The sequence below is a fragment of the Phacochoerus africanus genome, chromosome 5 (genome assembly GCF_016906955.1).
Source record: "Phacochoerus africanus isolate WHEZ1 chromosome 5, ROS_Pafr_v1, whole genome shotgun sequence".
NCBI classification, from domain to species: domain Eukaryota; kingdom Metazoa; phylum Chordata; class Mammalia; order Artiodactyla; family Suidae; genus Phacochoerus; species Phacochoerus africanus.
Genome location: NC_062548.1, coordinates 28,260,361 through 28,282,614, shown reverse-complemented (window position 1 = coordinate 28,282,614; position 22,254 = coordinate 28,260,361). Strand labels below are relative to the sequence as shown.

The 22,254-nt window shown below is 38.9% G+C and overlaps 1 protein-coding gene across 1 annotated transcript in view; it reads left to right on the top strand.

The window, feature by feature from the left end:
• LOC125128403 (phospholipid-transporting ATPase ABCA3-like) overlaps nucleotides 1-22,254 on the top strand; it is a 165,099-nt gene that overhangs the window by 82,923 nt on the left and 59,922 nt on the right. The window contains exons 13-16 of the mRNA XM_047782758.1: nucleotides 4,904-5,059; nucleotides 5,455-5,665; nucleotides 10,458-10,608; nucleotides 13,792-13,890. Of these exons, the coding sequence (XP_047638714.1) occupies nucleotides 4,904-5,059; nucleotides 5,455-5,665; nucleotides 10,458-10,608; nucleotides 13,792-13,890 (617 nt within the window). The remainder of the gene's footprint in view (nucleotides 1-4,903; nucleotides 5,060-5,454; nucleotides 5,666-10,457; nucleotides 10,609-13,791; nucleotides 13,891-22,254) is intronic.

Sequence of the window (22,254 nt, the reverse complement as noted above, 5' to 3'; positions counted from 1 at the left end):
TCGGCTTCGTTAACCACTGTGCCACGACGGGAACTCCCCAGTATCCGTTATTACAAGATACTGAATATAGTTCACTGTGCTATACAATGGGTCCTTGTTGTTTTTCTTGACATAGTAGTATGTATATGTCAGTCCCAAACTCCAGATTTATCTCCTTTCACCTCCACCATCCTCCTTGGTAACCATAAGTTTGTTTTTTATGTCTGTGAGTCTGTTTCTACTTTGTAAACAAGTTCATTTACATCATTTTAATATTCCACATATATATGATATCAAGTATTTGTTTCTCTGACTTCACTTAATATGATAATCTCTATAAAATGGCATTATTTTATTCTTTATGTGGCTGAGTAATATTTCATTATATGTATACACACACACATATATACAACATCTTTATCCGTTCATCTGTCAGTTGACACTGGTTGTTGCCATGTCTTGACTATTGGAAACAGTGCTACTGTGAACTTTGGGGTACATGTATCTTTTCAAATAAGAGTTTTCTCTGGATATATGCCCAGAAGTGGGACTTCTGGATCCTATACTTACTCTATACTTAGTTTTTTAAGGAAGATCCATGCTTTTCTACATAGTGGCTGTACCAGTTTACATTTCCACTAACAGTGCTGGAGGGTTCCTTTTTCTCCATACACACTCCAGCATTTATTACTTGTACACTTTTTTTTTGCTTTGTTTTTTAGGCCGCACCCACAGCATATGGGTCAAATTGGAGGGGAAGCTGCTGGCCTATACTACAGCCACAGCAATATGGGATCCAAGCCATGTCTGCAACCTATACCACTGCTCATGGCAACGCCAGATCCTTAACCCAGGGATTGAACCCACAACATCATGGTTTAGTCAGATTCATTTCTTCTGTACCACAACGGGAACTCATAATTGTACACTTTTTATGCTGGCCATGCTGGCCATTCTGACCAGTTTAATTTGCATCTCGCTAATAATTAGTGAGTTTGTGAATTTTTAATATGCCTGTTGGCCATCTGTATATCTCCTTTGGAGAAATGTCTGTTTAGGTCTTCTGTCCATTTTTTTTAATGGCCACACTCACAGCACATGGAATTTCCCAGACCAGGGATTGAATCTGAGCTGCATCTGCAGACCTATGCCACAGCTATGGCAACACCAGATATCCTTTAACCCAGTATGCCAGGTCAGGAATCAAACCCAGTCCTCCACAGCAACCTGAGCCACTGCAATCATATTCTCAACCCACTGTGCCACAGAGTGAAATTCCTCTGTCCATTTTTTTGATTCAGTTGTTTCCTTTTTTATACTAAGTTGTATGAACTGTTTGTACAATTTGGAAATTGATTCCTTGTCAGTAACATCATTTACAAATATTTTCTCCTGTTCCATAGGTTGTCTTTTCATTTTGTTTATGGTTCCTTTGCTATGAAAAAGCCTTTAATTAGGTCCCATTTTTTTACCTTTGTTTTTGTTTCTATTACTCTAGAAGAAAAATCCAAAAAAATATTGCTGTGATTTATGTCAAAGAGTGTTCTACCTGTATCCTCTGGAGATTTTGTAGTATCCAGTATTGTATTTAGGTCTTTAATCCATTTTGAGTTTATTCTGTGAATGATGTTAGAAAATGTTCAAATTTCATTCTTTACGTATAGCTGTCCAGTTTTCCCACCACCACTTACTGGAGAGACTATCTTTTGTCCAATGTACATTCTTCCCACCTTTGTTGCAGATTAATCAATAATAAGTGCATGGGTTTCTGGGCTTTGTATTCTGGTCCATTGATCTATAGGTCTGTTTTTATTACAATACCATACTGTTTTGATTACTGTAGCTTTGTAGTATAGTCTGAAGTTAGAGACCATGATTCCCCCAGCCCCATTCTTCTTTCTCAAATGTTTTAGCATCTCAAGTTCTTTTGTTTTTCCCTACAAATTTAAATTTTTTTTCCTAATTCTATGCAAAATGCTATTGGTAATGGGATAGCAGTTGCATTGAATCTGTAGACTACCTTGAGTAGTATGGTCGTTTTAACAATTCAGGAACACAGTATATCTTTCCATATGTTTGTGTTATCTTCAATTTCTTTCACCAGCATCTTAGAGTTTTCAGAGTACAGGTCTTTTATATCCTTTGGTACGTTTATTCCTAGGTATTTTTTTATGTGATGATAAATGCAGTTGTTTCCTTAATTTCTCTTTCTCATCATTCATTGTTAGTGTATAGAAATGCAACAGATTACTCTGTATTAATTTTGTATCCTGCAACTTTACCAAATTCATCGATGAGCTCTAGTAGTTTTCTGGTAGCATCTTCAGGATATCTATCATCTGCAAACAGTGACAATTTTACTTCTCTTCCAATTTGGATTCTTTTTATTTCTTTTTCTTCATTGATTGCCATGGCTGGGACTTCCAACTCTATGTTGAATAAAAGTAATGAGAGTGGTCATCCTTGTCTCTCTCCTGATCTTAGAGAAAAAGTTTTCAGCTTTTCACCACTGAGTATGATGTTAGCTTTTGAATTTTTCGTATATGGCTTTTATTATGTTGAGAGAATTTCTCACTATGCCCACATTCTGAGGAGATTTTTAATCATAAATAGGTGTTGAATTATATCAAAAGCTTTTCTATATCTATTGAGTTGATCATATGGATTTTATTCTCCAATTTGTTCATGTTATGCATCATATTGATTGATTTGCAGATACTGGAAAATCCTTGCACCTCTGGGATAAATCCCACTTTTGATGTATAATTGGATTCTTTTGGTTCACTAATATTTTGTTGCATATTTTTGCATCTGTGTTCATCAGTGATGTTGGCCTGTAATTTTCTCTTTTTCTGGGGCATCTTTGTCTGATTCTGGTAGGAATGGGGTTTGATTATATTTTAAGTCCACCCTTCCTACCAGTCTCATGTGGTTCCTTGTTTATGTCTTTAGTTGTGGAAAGATCTTTTAGTTGTAGATCTTTTCTGGTAGGTTTCAGACTTATTCAGTGATGGTTGTTCTGCAGATTTGTGTGATATTTGTGTGCTTCTGAGAGTAGGTAGGCTTAGGGCCCTTCTGCTTTGCCATCTTGTCCATCTCTAGGTTAACTCTGGGGCTGGAGCCCAGCAGCAGGGACTTCAGCAAGGAAAGGAAAGCCAGGAAGCTGTCAAAACATGCAGTCAGGAAAGTTGTCTCCTGGTTGCTGTCCCTGATATTTTCTCTGTTAATTCCAACATGTGTGCCATCCAGTCATCAATGTCTGTTAATTGTCTTTTCCTATGTGAGTTGAGACTTTTATAATTCTTTGTGTGCCAAATAATTTTTGTTTTTATCCTGGATGTTTTCAACAATACCTCATGAGATTCTATATCTTATTTCTATATTATCTGTGAGCTATGGTTCCAATGTCAGTTTCAAAGACTTTGCAGTGCTATTCCAGTCTCTCCCATGTATGGATCCATTGGTCAGCTCACATCTGGTTAGGAGTTTACTCAGCATAATTTTTAAATTTTGGTACATTAGCTAGGATTAGATCCATATATGCAAAGCGTGATGGGGTAAATGTGTGAGTTCATAAACAACTTTATGGAATCACTTGCCTGCTCATTTCTGCTGCTGTTTCTGGTTCCCCAGGATTCCTTTTTCAGTCCTCCAGCTAGAAGTCACCCACTGTCATGATTGTGCCACATGCAAGTGTCAGGAAGACAGAGAGAGTGGTAAAGAGCAACTGTGCTTGGTTATGTCTTTTTTGAGCCGTGGCTCCACTGAACTGGGAAGAAGTTTCCCTTCCCTCAGAGGGAAAAATGGGATAAAGAGTAACCTTTCCATGCCATCTCAGAGCTTTAGGAGTTTTCCCCTTTCCACTCTTCAAGCCAGAACTAAAGGGTTTCTTCTTAATCTCATTCTGTCTGCACTGCACTACAGTGCTCACTTTTAGGCTTTGGGTTGCTTTTGCTTCAGGCTAGGGGATACACAAAGTGAAAATGGTTAAACTCAGCAGTGGTTCAGTGGTACTTCAGATTATGGTGTTCATCTTGATTCAACTGTGGATGCCTATTTTTTATAGTTCTCTAGGTTTAACAATTGAGTTTAGGGAGTTCCCTTTGTGGCTCAGCGGTTAATGAACCCGACTAGGATCCATGAGGATGTGGGTTTGATCCCTGTTCTCACTCAGTGGGTTAAGGATCCAATGTCACTGTAAGCTATGGTGTAGGTCGCAGCTGCAGCTCAGATCCCATGTTGCTGTGACTGTGGTGTAGGCTGGCAGCTATAGCTCCAATTCGACCCCTAACCTGGGAACTTCCATATGCTGCAGATGCAGCCCTAAAAAGCAAAAAAAAAAGTTCTGTGAATTTACTTCATCATACCTGGGAGCTAGAAATGGATTTCTTTTCTCCCTGTATTCATGAGCTTCAAGTGTCTTTATAAATTCTGAAAATAATTTTAGGAACTCTCCTTTAGACCTAAAGGAAGGCAATGGGAGAAGACACTATCTAGCTGATGTGTTTTAAGGACATAGTTACAAGAATCTTCATTCATCTATATAGATACATAAGAAAACGTAAGATCTGGATTTCCCGTCGTGGCGCAGTGGTTAACGAATCCGACTAGGAACCATGAGGTTGCGGGTTCGGTCCCTGCCCTTGCTCAGTGGGTAAACGATCCGGCGTTGCCGTGAGCTGTGGTGTAGGTTGCAGACGAGGCTCAGATCCCGCATTGCTGTGGCTCTGGCGTAGGCCGGTGGCTACAGCTCCGATTCAACCCCTAGCCTGGGAACCTCCATATGCCTCGGGAGCAGCCCAAGAAATAGCAACAACAACAACAAAAAAGACAAAAGACAAAAAAAAGAAAGAAAACGTAAGATCTAAGAACTTTCTGAGGGTAGCATTGGATGCACCATGTAAATTCTGGCTCTTCTTTCTAGGTAAAACGTATACAGCGAAAGATACCTCCTCTGGAAGTTGACAATATGCTGTCTACTTTTAACCTGCTAGAAAAACGTGACACGTTTTCAGAGTCACTGACTGGAGGAATGAAGCGCAAACTCTCCATCATCATAGCACTTTTAGGAAGCCCCAAGGTATTACAGAAGAGAGAGTGAGAGGGGGGCAGAGAGAGGGGCACTAAAAATGGATTTCTTCCAGCTGGTCTAGAAAACTCAGCTGGCAAAACCCAAGAGTTGATATGACTCTTAAGGAAAATTGCCAACAATTATTAGGAGGAACTGGCTTGATTGTTATATTTGGGATTTTTTCCTAGATTTTTTTAAAACTATAGACTTGTTTTTATTTCAAGTAGTACTTTCTGTGTCTAGTCTTTGTTTTAATTTTTTTATTAAAGTATAGTTTCTAACCATTATTTTTAGCCTCAACTCTTTATCTTCCTTTAAATATTTTCCACTCGAATAGTAAATTATCCCACAAGTAGCACAGCATCAATTATCAATGGTTATGGAATTGTTCTTCTGGTTTTTAGGTAGTGATACTTGATGAACCATCATCTGGCATGGACCCAGTCTCCAGGAGAGCCACCTGGGATGTCCTTCAGCAGTTTAAACACAAGCGTACCATCTTACTGACCTCTCATTACATGGATGAAGCTGATATCCTGGGTGACCGAATTGCCATCATGGTCAAAGGGACCCTGCAGTGCTGTGGCTCTTCAATCTTCCTGAAAAAAATATATGGTCTCTCTCCCTTTGATCATTCTTAGGATAATGGTGCCTTAACAATATCCTTCTAACAAGATTTTAATTATAGTTGTGTATATACTGAAAACTTCACTGACTTCCTCTAAATTAGGTGGTAACTATTTTAATTGGTTTTTAAGGCCCTGTGCCATTTGGATATTCCTTATATATACTCACTTCCTCTCCACTACACAGCTTTAGACTCAGGAAATTCCTTTATCATGCTACAAAGGCCATCGTTATTTCTCCCATTTTTCACCTACTGGCAGTTTTCTTTGTCTCTGGAATCCATTTGTGCCTTCAATAGATTTATTTTATTGAGTAACTGATTGATGAGGAGAGAAACTAGAGAAATAATTGTTTCTGATCCTAGTTTCTCACTTGTCAAGCCAATGTCAAATCCCCAGTCTGATGAGATAACTCTAGAATGTGGCAGTTGATCCAGGGGACTCAGAGAGGAGGCTCTCGGGACCAAAGATGACCACACACAGCCCTGTGCTGGGTGAGTCAGTGAGCTGACTTCCCCAAGTGGAGAGGGGGACACGGTGGAAACCCTGCAGAGCAGTGTAGCATGGGCCCGGGCGGTTTCTGTCCCTGCCTCTGCTTTCCCTGTGCCATACTGGGGGCACCCCTCAGTCTGGTTAGCTCCACCCAAATAATCCTGATCGAGGGACGGCGTGTTGGGGGTGGATATTTTCCAGATTGGAGAGTTGAACATCTTTGACTCAGTTCAGCTGTGTTTCCTGGTGCCGTTGGATGCAGCGACAGTGGCAAAGTCCCCTGAACACAGTTCCCAGTGGCAGAGCCTGGAGGCAACGCATCCAGAGGAACCGCACAGCTTCCTCTGGTGCAAACGTTCCCACCTTGAGTACAAGGACTCATGTCTTACAGCATTTATTTATGTACAGTAGGGCAGGGAAACGAGGTTATGTTTATACGAAGTTCTGCCTAGTTAGTGAAATAAGTTCCTAGTGCAGTGGCCCTGCAGTTATTTCATCTCACGGAAGCAGTCAGCATGTCCCCCGCCACGTCTGGTTTAGGCACTTACCCTGAGCTTCATGGGGCTTCTTTGCGTGTATGCGGTACAGAAATCTTCACACACGTAGCCCTTTGTAGGTTGTCCTTTAAGGAGTTTCTGACTAGACAGTTTCTTTTGCTTGATAAGCTCTTCTTTCCGGACTTAGGGGCGTCTTAGAGGGTCGAACCTGGGAACGAACCCAGGTCTCTGGCCCCATGCCGCCCTCTGCCTGGTGTCAGTCTGCACTCAAGTTTGTCATTTTGTCACTGCAGATTGCACCAGTGGGTACATATGCTAATTAATATAAGTCCTTTTTCCTTTTTTTTTTGTCTCTTTTTTTGCCATTTCTTGGGCCGCTTCAGCGGCATATGGACGTTCCCAGGCTAGGAGTCGAATCGGAGCTATAGCCGCCGGCCTACACCACAGCCACAGCAACGCAGGATCCGAGCCACGTCTGCGACCTACACCACAGCTCACGGCAACACAGGATCCTTCACCCACTGAGCGAGGCCAGGGATCAAACCCGCAACCTCATGGTTCCTAGTTGGATTCGTTAACCACTGAGCCGACAGGAACTCCTCTTTTTCCTTATTTAAAGGAGTCCCTCTTGCTGAAAGTAGATGATTACTATTACTATAGCATATGAAAGTATTGTTTGTGCTGAAAATCCATTGCCTTTTGGTATAAATGCCATTTGTTCTTTCCATGAAAGAGAGATGCCCTCGAGTGTGTTTGTACACAGACCCTCACGAAGGTGGCTGGTGCAGGACCAGTAGCTTCTCGCTGCTTTGGGTGACGGGTGACACCAGGGGGAGGCCGAGGCGGACAGGGCTCTTCTCAGTCACTCTCCCCCTTGGTCCATGGGGGAAGGGCTGTGGCCCCTCCATCTCTCCAGTCCAGCCCGACTTGACCTCTGCCTTGATGTCCACGTGCTGAAGCTTGCACAGCTGTGCTGTCAGATCTGCGGGGCGTAGAAAGCATACGTGTGGGCCCCAGAGTGCACACACTTAGCCCCCATGTGTGAGTACTGTGTTGGCTGTGCTTCTTCAAAACATTTGCTTAGTTTTCAACTGGAAAAAAAAAAAAAAAACTTGCTATGTGATGCCACGAAATGAAAGCTGCTGACACCCCGGGAACAACAGCCAGCTGAGCAACTGTAAAGTACCCATGCCCTTGAGAGCTCACAGCCCTTCCAGAGGGTGGCCTGACACAGCAGGCAGAGGGGAGACTTTCCTTCTTTGCAAGTTGGTGAAAACAGACTCTCCCAGGGAATTTTATCGTCTTTTCAAGTATCATCATAGTTCCTCTGGGCAGCCTTGTTTTCCCCTCTTTTAGAAAATGCTGGTTTTAATTAGACTGGTTAAAAATTTCATTTTTGCTTAAAGTAAGTGCTCCTTCCAGATGAAAACTTTTTTGGTGTGTTTTAAAGGTAAGAACAGGAGGGGAAACTTTGCTTTTTTAATTTAATCATTACATTCAGTCTAGAATGACTTACTTGATTCCAAGACAGCCATACCACTAAAAAGTTTTAAGTTTCCAAAAATTAATTGTAAACATCAGTTCAGTCCTTAGTTTATGGCAGAGACAACTGTCTTAAGATAAACCCTCATTTTGGTGCAGTGTTTGATGTTCAAAACAAACTGTTACTACAATTAATAAACATAAACTGAAAAAAAAGTAAAATGTGGCAATTGACCAAAGGATGTAGTGCAGGATGAAAGAATCATATAAGTACAGTAATACAGTCCTTGACTTTGATAAAGCCTTTTTAGGAGATAAAGCCGGTACATCAAACAGTGAACCATTGAGGACTAAAATTATAGTAATAAGAATCCAAAATCAGAGGGCGTGAATGTAAAGGAGACAATTAAGGATGAATTCCTTCTTCGTCTCTTCAGTAATTGAGTTCATGCAACTCACCTTATTTCTTCAATGCTGATTACTGTGGCATCCACTTTACACAGCATATTTAACATTCAAGACAACAGCCCCATTTTATAGAATACAAAACTGTGGCCCAGATATATCAAAAGTGTATCAAAGTCATATTTATAGATCCATTTAATTCAGAGTTTAGGATCACCTTATAGAATTAAGTTTTACAATTGACTTGTAAAGTGTTCTTTATCCAAAATTAGGTTTATTCCACTTGAATTGGGCATACCTGATTCCGAGGCACATGACCGAAAGAGCTATGCTTTTGATAAATAAATCATTCATAATAATTTCTAATAGCCTCCACTAATGGTACTAATTATTGCTAAAATAATACCTAGTTGTAACCACATGTTTTAAAAGTATAAGACTTTGGGACATGCAAGCCCCTCATAGATGCTAAACTTTAAATATGCTTGAATTGAACTTCTTACATTAGGCTCAGAAGCCTAGAATTTGTGTTCCTTTCCTTAGTAGCACAGGAAATCCCATGTTGGTATCAGCATTCAGCTTTCACTAACTACCTTGTCTGTCTACAGAAAAAAGCATTGTCTATTGATTAGAGACCTAAGAGGACAAGACAATTGAGAAGTTTATCGTGTCCTGGTTCCTGAGAAGTGAAAAATAATTTATATCTTATTTGGTAATAGTTTTAGTCCCCGTAGCTAGGAACTAATGGATAAGGTACTTCATTCTCTGGATGTCAGTTGCCTCATTTGAAAAATGGCATAGTAGTGTCTTCCCTACTATACACCAGGTCAATAAACCAGATTATCAGATAAGAGATCTGTGCTTAAAACCTATTAGTCTTTTCAAAAATCTTAACATAAATGCAAATACAATGACCATTTTTAAAATGCACATGTTTAAAAGGAAGAATGTTTTCCTCCAATTCCAGAAAATAATTTCTCTATATAGGAAAAGCACGAATTAAGTGTAATAGTTCTCTGATTTCTTTAAGATCATTAATCAAAAATCATAGTTGGGGTTCCCGTCATGGTGCAGCAGAAACGAATCCGACTAGGAACCAGGAGGCTGTGGGTTCGATCCCTGGCCTCACTCAGTGAGTTAGGGATCTGGCGTTGCCGTGTGCTGTGGCGTAGGTCGCAAACACAGCTCGGATCTGGCGTTGCTGTGGCTGTGGTGTAACTGTAGCTCCAATTAGACCCATAGCCTGGTAACCTCCATATGCTGTGGGTGAGGCCCTAAAAAGACAAAAAAAAAAATCATAGTCTTAGGCTTTCCATAAATCTCTGTCTAAAATTTAACAACATTCCTTCAGCATTTCATATCTCACTTCTCTGCTTTGATTTTGTGAACACAATATATATTCTAACTTATTCCTCTTCATTATTATGTGTCTTCTTTGACTAGAAAGTAGCTCTTCTGAACAAGGCAGGAATTTTTATTTGCCTGTTCACTGGTCTATCCCCAAGGCCTAAATTAATACTTAATATATAGTGGACAACCAATAATAATACATGAATATTTATCAAAATAAGAATTTCAAAAATAAGTAGCCAGATAAGAGGGGCCTTTCTTCATATATTTACTGTATGTGGTTATATACACTAAATTATTACCATTCACTAAGAAAATCTTTAAAATTATGGAGTAAGCTGCTATTTATTCATTGCCTTGGCTCTTTGAGCAACATTTGGAAGTTTTAGCTGTGAGACTCCTCAGAGTCATAACAAAATGTTATGACCTGTGACATATCAGGTCTTCCTCCTTGTGGACCCAGGTACCTGAATCAGGGAGAGCAAAATTTGGTCTTACGCAGAGATGAAAAAGTACGAAACTGCTTCATTTGTTCCTCTAAATGCTTTCTCTCAGGTGCTGGATATCATGTAGTCATAGAGAGGGAACCATGGTGTGATGCTGAAAAGATCTCTGCAGTGATTTACTCTCGTATACCAGATGCCATTTTGGAGAACTCTATTGGAACTGAATTATCATTTATCCTGCCTAAAGAACATACACACAGGTATAGATGCAAAGAGTCCCTGATGACCAAAAATCATTTTTAGTTTTCTAGGTCTAGTAAGCTTAGTGAGTCGTATTTTGCTAATAAGCCAGGTCTCCGGTTACAGCTGTCACCTCCCAACTAGAGTTGACAAGTTCAGAGCTAAAGATTTCTTTAAGTGTACAGAAGATTGCCTCATAAGTTCAAGTTCATTCAAAGCTTATCTGATATTTATCTTTCTGGGGTTTTTTTTGGGGGGAGGGGAAGCACAGTGGGAAGCAGGTTTGCAATCTAGTCCTTATATCTTCCTGGTGTTAATGAGGGATAACTAATTGTAAGATGTTGATGATGTATAAGTTTTATGGGTGGTGAGTAAGGTCTGGGGAAATATTAAGATGATGAGAGAACAAAGTAGCTTAAATGGCTGCTCTTGGAGTAAGGGTAACAAGGGCACAGAGAAACCCAGAAGTTTGATCGCAGTAGTTAGCCAAATTAATTATAGAGTGGAGACACAGGGATGATAATTCTACCTGGGATTCCCATCCCAGCTAAGAGAAATAGAAATTAAAAGTGTTCATCACTAGCCTTCACGTAGTGTGCCATTTTCATCTTCTTATCTGAAGTTATTACCACCCAGATACCCCATAGGTGCAGGTTGGCTGCCATACACAAGAAGAGAGGAAGGACTTGAAGGACATGGCTCTACATATCCCTCTGATTAGAGCTCCTGGGCAGAATGAAGGAAATAACAACACAGGGTTAGGCAACAAAGTTTCCAATAAGTGAACAGGTAGGAAAATAAACATTTTTATTCTAGAAGAGGAATAAAAGGAAGAGCAAATACTCGATGGTGCTGTATTTATTCAGAGAATAAACCTGAATCTTTTTGAGACACAGGAGCATGGAACAGTATTAAGACAATTGGGGTGACCCACAGCCCTAGTCATGAGGATGAGTAAGGGACATGAAACAGCAACTGGACATTCGTCATATGAACATTCATTCAGAAGATGTTTTGTTGGGTATTTTTAGCTTAACATGTTAACTATACATCTGGAAGTGCAGAGCGTCTCTGAAAGAAACATGGCAGAGGAGCTGCCTAAACTTAATAGGATATCTGCCCTGTAATATACATACAAATTACGTTATCATAAGAAACCACGAATAATGAATGTCATTACTATGAAGACTAAAAGAAGAAACGTAAGAATTTATAAACAGGTAATATTTTCTTCATGTCTCTGTACTAAATATTTTGGACATGGAAGAGAGAGGAAGAAACTCTGAGAAATGAGGAAGTCACACAGTTTAATATCCGCACATTAGATGTGGATTTCTGGACCATGGACAGTGGATCTAACACAGCAGAAAATGTAAATCATGAAGAAGGGGGAGAATATGTTTGCTCAGAATGAAGTTTTCTTGAACAAGCTAATTCTAAACTAACTATGGAAAGAGAGAAACCAATCAGAATAAAATGTCCATGGCCAATGTAATTCACGGAATAGGTCACTATAGTAGGAAAAGAATACAATGACAAGGAATTATGTGAGGAGTTCTCATAGGAAGCAGGGTCAGATTGAACTGAGGGGTAAAATTAGATGGAAATGGGTGGAATTCAACCAAAATGTGAAGGAGATTTAGAGGATGGAGGAGAGTTTTTAGTCCACCATCTCGGAGCATACTCATACATGTTTCTGATAGTCCCTCACTGGGAATGAGAGTGTTTGGCCAACAGAAACCTGCACAGGGAACTCTACCCAAGATTCTGTGATCATCTATATGGGAAGAGAATCTGGAAAGGAGTGGATGTGTGTACATTTATAACTGAATCACTTTATTGTACAGTAGAAATGATAACACTGTAAATCAACTATACTTCAATAAACTTTTAAAAATGAAAAAAAAGTACTTCACTAACTCCATTTTCTGTCATTTAGTGATGTATAACTCCTATAATTTGAGAACTATTTTCCATTTGATGTAGGAAGCATATAGGAATAAATAAACTTTTAGCAACTAGCTTTAATCCTTGACACTGACAAAATAGATAATTTTTATAAGGACAAAAGAATATCAAAGATCATGTTACAGTGGGAGAAACTTGGAAGGTAAATATATCTTCATTATTTCCATTTCTTTCACAATAAGCATTAAAGAATAATGCTCTACTAAATATTTTTCCCATGACTAACCATAAATTATTATTGAACAAAACAATATTGAAAATTCATCTAGCCAAAAAACCTAACACCCTGTATTAAATGGACAAACGACTTGGATATACATTCTCCAAAGACAATGTACAGATTGCCAATAAGTTCAACTCATTAGGGAAATGTAAATCAAAAACACAAAAAAATAACCAATATTCGTTAAGGATGTGGAGAAACTGGAAGCGTGTGCATTGCCGTTGGGAATGTAAAATGGTGCATCTGCTACGGAAAATCCTCAAAAAGCGATCCATGTGATCCAGCAAGTCCACTGCTAGGTATACGCCCAAAATAATTGAAAGCAGGAACTCACACACTTGTGTGCCAGTGTTCACAGCAACATATTCACAGAATCCAAAAGGTAGAAACAACCCAAGTGCCCACTGACGAATGGATGAGTAAGAAACATGTTGTATGTCCTTACAGTAACTATTATTCAGCCTTAAAAGGGAATGAAACTCTGATACATGCTACACTGTGGATGAACCTCAAAAAACCTGTGCTAACTGAAATAAGCCAGACACAAAAGGAAAGCGTACATGATTCCAACTTACATAAGGCACAGGGAATGGGTACATTAATAAGGACAAAGTACAATGAAGTCGAGGGAAAGGAGCGACAGAGAATTATTCTTTAATGGGTACGGAGTTATAGTTTGAGATCGTAAAATAGTCCCAGAAATGGCCGGTGATGAAGATTTGCAGAACATTATGAATGTGCTTAATGCTGCTTGAATTTAAACTTAAATGAATTTAACGCCTAAGATGATGAAATGGTAAATTTAAAGTTTTATATATTTTACCGCACTAAAAAATTTTTAAGAAAACAAAAGGGAAGAATAAAATTGGGAATAAAATTAAATATTAAGTGGGGAAAAAAAGCAAGTGCTTATACATTGTTTTTCTTAATTCCATTTAATAGAAAATACTAGAAAAAAAAATGTATCCAGACAAATGCTGCTATTTTCCTTGCCTCTCCCTTCTCTTTCCAGGTTTGAAGCTCTGTTTAATGAACTGGAAGAGAAACAGAAAGAGCTGGGCATTGCCAGCTTTGGTGCTTCAATTACTACCATGAAAGAAGTCTTCCTTAAGTGAGTCATCCTTAAATGTCCTTAAAAAAACACAAAACTTCCACCCCTAAAATCAGTTCGAGAGCAAACCCCACCCAGTTTGCATTGGAATAAAGTAACTGAACTTAAGAATTTTGAAAAATATATCTTTTATGCTAACATAATTCTGCATATTCAGCTGAGACTATGAAAAGATTTTGAGCTTGGGTCTTGTTACATGTGTCTTTTCATGACAAAAGATTTAATTAAGAGTCAAGAAAAAAAAAGAATATCTAAGTCATCATAGGAAAAGTTCTGGTTTTAACTTGGAGTCTGTATTAGAAATGACTTTAAAATTTTGACCTAAGCATGTTTCTGTTGGGAAGGGAGAAATTTTCCTCTACACTTCTAAATGTTTCTGGCTGCTCTAAGAATTAAGTTGATGTGAGCAATTAGCAGGAGAAAAATCAAACAAAAGTTTAATAAAATGCATACACGGGTGAGACCCAGGAGAAGTGGGTAATTTGCCGAAAGGGCTGAAACCCTCACTTTAATTACTGTCTTCAGCTAAAGACAAAGAGAATGTTGGGGGTAATGGTTTGGGGACTTCACTGGGGAGGAAGGCAGTTCATATGGTGAATTGCCTTCATATGGAGAAGCAAATGTTTGGTAAAAATATGTTTGTTAGGCCTTGCAGAGACTAAGGGACACAGAATGGACTCTGATCGCTAGTCCCTGCCTGAGTATCCCCCACCACACCTAACCTATATTCTCTCTAGATACCTCTCATTATAACTCCAGTCCTGGGAATAGGCCCTTTATCAAAATATTTTAAGCAGCTAAGGCAGAAGTAAAAAGACTTCCTGAGTCTCTGGGGCCTTGATTATGTTTCACCAGAAATAATTCACACGCCAAAGAGACGTTTTGGGGTGGCAAATTTTGCTCCCCTACATTTCCACAATTTACTTCATTTGTACATGGGTTTGTTTCTTGCACTATGAAGAAATTCAAAATGGAAATGCCCAGAGTTTTCAAACTGTCAGTTAACAAAGTCAGATGGTTACCTGTTGAGAGTTTTACAAAGTATCCTCTCTCAGATCCAGGGATTTTTTTTTTAATTAAAGTGTAGTTGATTTACAATGTTTCTTCAATTTCTATTATAAAGCACAGTGACCCCATCACTCACAGTTCCCTGTGCTGTACAGTAGTGCCCCACTGCCCGTCCATTCCAAATGTAACATTCTGCCTCCAAAACCCCCAGGGATGTAATCATTTCAGTGTCTCAAAGTTGACTGGGTGAATAAGTTCACAGAAGACTGCTATATATCAACTCAAGGCTACTTCAGTAATTTATAGTACCAAATAAACTGTAATAAGAATGATGTATCATAGTTATGGTCATTCAGTCAGATGTCCTCTTGTCTGTCCCTAGGCAAGTTACCTAGGAAACAAAATAATAATGAGAGGTTATTTTGTAAGCCCAGTTAGAACAAGCTTTGTAAAGGCAGAGACCATGTCAGTTTTGTTCACAAACTATACTTGGAGCCTCAAACAATACCTGCTGAGTAAGTTGATACTCAGAAGTTTCTTGGGTGAATAAATGAATTAACTAATGTTATTTAAAGCTGTTATCTCCACAGTAGATGCTCTACCTGCTACTGGGAATTATAGGTTGAAACCTTAGGCCATGACACAAAGGTTGCATCTCTGGGGATACTGACAATGTTTGCCACAGAGTCTCCTTTCACACCTTTTTTATTCTCATTTTTATTGTGGTAAAATATGCATAAGTTAAATTTAACATCTCGAACATTTTTGAATATACAGTTCAGTGGTATTAAATATTTCTACATTGGTGTGCAGTCATCACAAGTATTCATCCCCATAACTCTTTTTCATCTTGTAAAACTGAACATCTATACCCGTTAAACAATAACTCCCCATTCTCCCCTACTCTTACCCTGGCAACCACTATTATACTTTGTTTTACTTCGGTAAGTACTTCACATAAATGGAATCATACCGTATTTGTCTTCTTGTCGCTGGTTTATTTCGCTCACCTAACATCCTCAAGGTTCAACATGTTGTAGCATATTACAAAAGTTCCTTTCTTTTTAAAATTGAATATTACATTTTACTATATAGCACATTTTGCTCAACCATTTATTGGTCACTGGACACATTTTTAGGTATTATGAATAATGCTGCTATGAATGTCATATACAAATATCTCTTTGAGATCCTGCTTCCAGTTCTTTTTGGAATATACCCAGAGGTGGAATTTCTGGATCATATAGTAATTCTAATTTTTAATATTTAAGAATACCATAGGGTTTCTATAGTGGCTCTACCAGTTTACATTCTCACCAATAGTGCACAGGAGTTCATCTCTTCCCATTCTCACCCACACTTCTTATTTTCTGTTTATTTGATGGTGGCCATGTAATGGGTATAAAGTGGTATTTTATGATGGTTTTGATTTGCATCTCACCAATGATGAGTGATATTGAGCATCTTTTCATAGTGATAGTAAGCATCTTTTCATGCTTATTGGTTATTCATACATCTTCTTTAGAGAAATGTCTATTCAAATCATGTTGCCTCTTTTTGAATAAGATTGGTTTTTGTTGCTGAGTTTTAGAATTTATCTATTCTTGACATTAATTCCTTATCAGACTTATGATTGGCAAATATTTTCTCTTTTTTGTGGGTTTTTTTTTTTACTGTGTTGATATCATCCTTTGGTATATGAAAGTTTTTAGTTTTTGTGAAGTACTGTTTGCCTATTTTGTCTTTTGTTATACCTATGCCATTGGAATCATACCCAAGAAATCATTGCCAAATCCAATGTTGTGAAGATTTTGTCCTATGTTTTCTTCTAAGGGTTTTATAGTTTTAGCTCTTACATTTAGATCTTTGTTGCATTTTCTAATCAATTTTTGTATATGGTGTTAGTTAAGAATCCAATTTCATTATTTCACATATGCATATCCAGTTTTCTGACAGCATTTGTTGAAAAGACTGTCCTTTCTACTTGTCAAAATCATTTCTGAGCTCTCTATTTCTTGGTCTGTTTGCCTGTCTTTATGCTAATACCACATGATTTTGATTACCATAGCTTGGTAGGATGTTTTGAAATCAGGACATATGACTCTCTCAGTTTAGTTCTTCTATCAATAGCCTTTCTTAATTCCTTTAGTATTTTTATTACCACCTTGTTGATCTCAGACTGTAGTAGACAGGAGAGGGCTCTTTCATTGTTTCAGGGGAATTCTTTCATTCCTTTAATTGGTAGTTGTCCCTCTGATTCTTCTTTTTAATTTCAGCTCTGCCTCTGCATGCGGACAACCCACCAGCACTTATGCACTGCCAGAGCTCAGAGAGGTGGAGCCACACCTGCTGTTAGCATGGTGAGAATGAGGCTGCTATGGAGGGGTCCCACCCCTCCCTTCCCATGTGTTAACAGTGGGACCTCTATGGTGCACTTGGGTTCCATCCTTTGCACACCCCTGGCTGCAAGCCAAACATACTCAAGCCCCATTGGACTGCTGCTACACAGCCAACCCCAGTCCTCTCCCCAGGTCTGACTGCTGAAGCCCAAGTTTCAGCACCCAGCCCCCACATGTACCAGCAGATACATGTCAGGTTGGGGAAGGCAATGAGGTGGGCAGAACCATCTGTGCTGGTCTCTTTCTCTTCTGCCTGCTACATGCTAGCTGCTGCTCTCTCCTCTGAGCCTCTGAAGCTCACCTTTCATCCCAGCTGATCTCCAGGCCAGTGAAGGGGGTACCCAAGATGAGCAAACCTTTCCTCTTTCACAGTTCCCTCTCAGGTACGGGTCCAATCTCAATTCCTTTTTTTTTTCTTTCATCCTATATGGTTATGTGGTCATCTTTCTTGCAGCTTGGTTGTATGAGATTTTCTGCCAGCATTCAGTAGGTATTCTGTGAGAACTGTTGCACATGTAGATGTGTTTTTGATATATGTGTGGGAGGAGGTAAGTTCTACATCCTTCTGTTGTGCTCTCTTGACCTCCCTCCTCTAGTGTCCTTTTTTTTTCACTTTGAAGGACTCCCTTGACTATTAGGGAATTCTAGTGGTTGTGAGCTTCCTCAGCTTTCATTTATCTTGATCTGCATTAAATTTCTCTTTTCTTTTGAATGACAGTTTTACTAGTATAATATTCAGGGTTGACATCCTTTTTCTTTTAGCTATTTGAATATATCAGGGCACTGTCTTCTGGCCCTCAAAGTTTCTGATGAATAAATTCATAATTTTATTGAGGATCCCTAATATGTGATGAATCACTTCTCTCTTGCTTCCAAGACTTTGATGAAAGAAATTGAAGACACAAACTAATGGAACGATATCCTGTATTCATGGATTAGAAAAGTCAGCATTATTAAAATGTTCATTTTCCCAAAGCCATCTGTAAATTCAGTGCAATCCCTATCAAATTCCAATGGCATTTTCCGCAGAAATAGAAAGCCAACTATAAACTCTGTATGGAGCCACAAAAGACCTTGAAATAGCCAGATTAATGCTGAGAAAAAACAAAACCAGAAGCTTCACACTTCATGATTTCAAACTATATTACAAAGGTACAGTAATCAAAACAGTGAGGCACTGGCATTAAAACAGATAACATAGACCAATGGAACAAAGTAGAGAGCCCAGAAATAAAGCCACACTTTTATATTAAGCTGATATTTAATAATGGTGGCAAGAACATACAGCCAAAAAAAGGATAGCCTCCTTAATAAATGGTGTTGGGAAAGTGGATATCCTCATGCAAAAGAATTAAATTGCACCCTTATCTTAAACCATACAGAAAAAATGAAAATGTTTTAGACTTAAACATAAGGCCTGAACTGTAAGGCTTATAGAAGAAAATAGTGGAGAAAAACTCTTTGACATTGGTCTTGGCAATGCTTCTTCAATATGACACCAAAAGCACACATTAAAAAAGCAAGACTAGACAAGTAGGATTGCAACAAACTAAAAAGCTTCTTCACAGCAAAGGAAATAATCAACTAAATGAAATCAGTACAGCCATTATGGATAACAGCATGGAAATTCCTAAAAAAAATTAAGAATAAGACTACCATATGATCTAGCAATGCCGTATGATCTAGCAATTCTGAGTATGTATCCAAAGAAGTAAAGTCAGCATCTCAAGGAGATCCCTGTTTATTAAAACTTTATTTATAATGGAAAAAACCTAAATGTCCATCGAAAGAAAAATGAATACATAAAACTGTATCCAAAACTATATTATACTGATACACACACACACACACACACACACACACACAAGACACACACACCATGGAATATTATACTGCCTTTAAAAAGAAGAAGATCCTGCCATTTGCTACAAAAAGCATGGACTTGAAAATTAAATAAGCCAGATATAGAAGAACAAATATGACAGTCTCACATATCAGAAATATAAAATACCCAAACTTACAGAAAAAGAGAGTAGAATAGTGGTTTTCCAGGGACTGGGAGAAAAGAGAATTGGGGAGGTGCTAAAAGTACATAATTTTACTTATGTAAGATGAATAAATCCTAGAGCACTACTGTACAGCAGAGTGCATATAGTTAACAATACTGTATTTCATACTTAAATTTTGTTAAGAGAATAGATCTTACATTAAATGTTTTTATTTTTTTAAAAAGGGGCGGGGGAGAAACTTTTAGAGATTACAGTTAAGTTTAGGCCATTGTATTGGGTGATGGTTTCAGGGGTGTATACTTAAATCCAATCTCTTCTGGATGTGTATATTAAATACATATAGCTTTTTTGTAGAGACTTGTACCTCAATTGAAAAAAACAAATCAGTAAATAGGAAGAAGGTGAGTCGATGATGACTAGAACATTAGCATAATTTTTTCAGCTTTATTGACATATAATAGACGATTTAAAACTGTATGCATTTAGGTTTGGGGGTGGGGGGATGTGCTTGGGCTGTGGGATGGAAATCCTGTGAAATCAGATTGTTATGATCATTATACAACTACAGATGTGATAAATTCATTTGAGTAATAAAAAATGAAAAAATAAAACTATGCATTTAGGGCATAAAACGTGACAATTTAATATATGTATACATTGTGAAATTATTATGATAGTCCAGTTAACTATCATGTCCATTACCTCCAATACGCACCCTTGTTTTTGTATGTGGTAGAACACATAAGATTTACTTTCTTAGGAGTTCCCGTCGTGGCGCAGTGGTTAACGAATCCGACTAGGAACCATGAGGTTACAGGTTCGATCCCTGCCCTTGCTCAGTGGGTTAACGATCCGGCATTGCCGTGAGCTGTGGTGTAGGTTGCAGACGCGGCTCGGATCCCGTGTTGCTGTGGCTCTGGCGTGGGCCGGTGGCTGCAGCTCCGATTCGACCCTTAGCCTGGGAACCTCCATGTGCCGCGAGAGCGGCCCAAGAAATAGCAAAAAAAAAAAAAAAAAAAAAAAAATTTACTCTCTTAAAAACTTTCAAATATATAATACAGTATTGTTAATTATAGTCACCTGCTGTACATTAGATATCCAAAATTTATTAATCCTGTAACTAAGTTTGTGCCCATTCCCCAGTATCTCCCTACTTCCCCCACCTGCAGCACCTGGAAACCACTGTTCTATTCTGGTTTTATGAGTTGAATATTTTTAGAGTCCATATATGAGTGAGACCTACAGATTTTATCTTTCTGAATCTGTCTTATTTCACTTAGTATAATATTCCAAGATCTATTGTAGGCCAGCCTTAGGGCACAGATGGGTATGACTCCCTGGTGGGTCACCAGGAAAGCAGTACTGCTCCGGGCCAGCAGCTGGATCCCAAAGTCCCACAAAAACACTTTTGTCCCTGGACGGCTGCTCAATTATTGTTGCTCACCAGGGAATCAGTAGGGAACCTCCTATTCCGCTATTTTGCTGTTGTCATGCTGGCGCACTGTACCAGTCTCACAAAAACAGCACAAAACTAGAATAGGGAAAAAAAAAAACCCACAGATAGCAACAAAACTGAGTCAAGAGTCCTACACATCTGAGAGTGAATGAATGTGTTCAAAGCACAGCAGCAAGAGCTTCACAGAAATAACAGCTGTGTGGGAGCACTAGAAGGGAGACAAAAAGAGGAAATCCCTTCCCAGAGTGGAAGACTCTTCTGGTCGATCTGGGAGCAGGAAGTGACTGGGAATGGGCTCTCGGAAGCAGTTTGTGGTGCAACCAGTGGAGATACGGGAAGATCAGAGGCTCCTGGGGGAACCTCAGTCTTCAGACTGTTGACAATACTCACTGAAATGCAGACCTCATTATGAGGGAAAACTGCAGAGACTACAATACAGGCAAGACCTCTGGAACTATAGGGCTGAGCTAATTCAGATAATATGGAGAGGGCGTCCGAGAAAGCAGATTTCCAAATGCATTGAAGAACTGCTTCCACTGACAGGCCATTAGTTTGAGTAATTCACCTTGAAATGCACTCATACAGATGTTTCAAGTTTTTGTAACAGAGGATGTACACATAATGGAACATGGTCCATCCTTTGTGACAGCAGGGATGAATCTGGAGGACATTACTCTCGGTGAAATAAGCCAGACACAGAAGGACAAATACGGCATCATCTCTGTTACATGCGGAATCTTAAAAAGTTGAACTCACAATAATGGAAAGAAACATGTTGATTACCAGGGACCATAGGTGAGGAAAATGAGAAATACTGGTCAGGGGGTACAAACTTTCAATTATAAGATGCATAAATTCTACGGGTCTCCACAAGTATGATACAGTGACTATAGTTAATAATAATGTATTATGGATTTGAAATGTGCTAAAAGAGTAGATCTCGGGAATTCCCATCATGGCTCAGTGGTAACGAACCCGGCTATTATCCATGGGCATGCGGGTTTGATCCCTGGCCTTGCTCTGTGTCGTATAGGATCCAGCGTTGCCGTGAGCTGTGATGTAGGTCGCAGATGCAGCTCGGATCCCGCATTGCTGTGGCTGTGGTGTAGGCCGGCAGCTGCAGTCCTGACTTGAGCCCTAGCCTGGAAACTTCCATATGCTGTGGGTGTGGCCCTAAAAAGCAAAACATCAAAATAAAACAATAAAAGAGTAGACCTCAAGTGTTCTCCATCACCAAAAACAAAAATGGTAACTGTATGAGGTGATGGTTATATTAATTCGCTTGATTGTGGTAACTATTTCACAATGTATACACATAGAAAAACATCATATTCTCTACCTTAAAATTAAATATTTATAATTTTTGTCAATCATACTTAAATAAACCTGGAAAATAAAAAGAAAATAAATAAAAGACAAATGGCAAGATGTTAGGTATAAATGCAAATATATCAGTGATTAGACTGCCTGTAAATGTCCTAAGAACAATTCA